This window comes from Pteropus vampyrus, unplaced genomic scaffold, assembly GCF_000151845.1.
Source record: "Pteropus vampyrus isolate Shadow unplaced genomic scaffold, Pvam_2.0 Scaffold72, whole genome shotgun sequence".
Lineage (NCBI taxonomy): Eukaryota > Metazoa > Chordata > Mammalia > Chiroptera > Pteropodidae > Pteropus > Pteropus vampyrus.
In genome coordinates this window covers 493,237-494,307 of record NW_011888853.1, presented here as the reverse complement: position 1 = coordinate 494,307, position 1,071 = coordinate 493,237, and the positions used below count along the sequence as shown (strand labels likewise).

Sequence of the window (1,071 nt, the reverse complement as noted above, 5' to 3'; positions counted from 1 at the left end):
CCCACGAGCCCAGCCCGAGGGGATACGGGATCCCAGCGCCTCAGCCCACCCCAGCCCACCTCCCGCTCCTCCCCGGAGTCCGCACCCCTCACCACCCCTCACGCCTTCCAGTGCCCACGGCAGCACCCCGCAACGTGGCTGTCCACGGCGCCACGGCCACACAGCTGGACGTGACTTGGGAGCCCCCCCCGCTGGAAAGCCAGAATGGAGACATCCAGGGTTACAAGGTACGGGGGCCACGGGGCCGACCCTTGGCTATTTGCACACAGACCACAGCAATATCGAGGGGGTGGAGCGGAACTCTCCCTCTCTGCCATGTCCGAGGGCAGGCTGAGCTCGGACACAAGAAACTCAGGCCACGCGTGGCTCGTTTCGCTTCCTGGCGGCACGGCCCGCACCCCAGCCCACCAGCCCCCGATGCCAGCATCGGCCCCCGCCAAGTGGCGATGTGGCCACCCCTAATCACGATATCGGTGCTAACTGGATGTCCAGTTAGCAAAGGACCGTTAAGACTTGGAAATCTCTATTTGAAAATTATTTCTGACTTTGGGGTGATGCCACGTGTTACGACAGGAGTCGGTCTGTCCCTAACAGTTACGAAGCCCTTTAGACGCCTTAACCCTCTCGAAAGCCCGATAAAGCTGGTAGATTATAGATGTTTGTGCTGGTAGATTATAAATGTTTGTGTCCGTTGTATAAAGGCCTGGAAGACAGTTAGGTGGCCCGGCAAGGTCACAAAAATAGCAGGTGACAGAGGGTCAGACCGCAGGCTGTCACCCCACGAGGGGTGCGGAGGGAGTGCTGAGCACACAGCCACCAGAGGGGCTGGTCAAAGACACGCGATAGTAACACCGTGTCTCCTCGGCTGGAGTCTGGGACTCACAACCCTTGACCGCGTTTGGGGCCTGCCTCCTGGACCCGTGCCCAGCGCCACCGTCGTTTCTGCCATTCCAGAGAGGGGCCCAGAGCAGTGGCGGGTAGAGTGAGACTCGCAAGGGGCTTTATGGCCACCTGGCTCAGGCTTCGCAGCGCAGGCAGAGCCCAGTCTCGGTGGAGGTAGGAGGCTGGCCC

General features: G+C 61.1%; 1 protein-coding gene across 1 annotated transcript in view; it reads left to right on the top strand.

Annotated features, from left to right (window-relative positions):
* The window catches only part of SDK2 (sidekick cell adhesion molecule 2), a 98,749-nt gene that overhangs the window by 68,096 nt on the left and 29,582 nt on the right, over positions 1 to 1,071 (top strand). Inside the window, 1 exon segment of the mRNA XM_011362052.1 lies at positions 112 to 227. Within this exon segment, the coding sequence (XP_011360354.1) occupies positions 112 to 227 (116 nt within the window).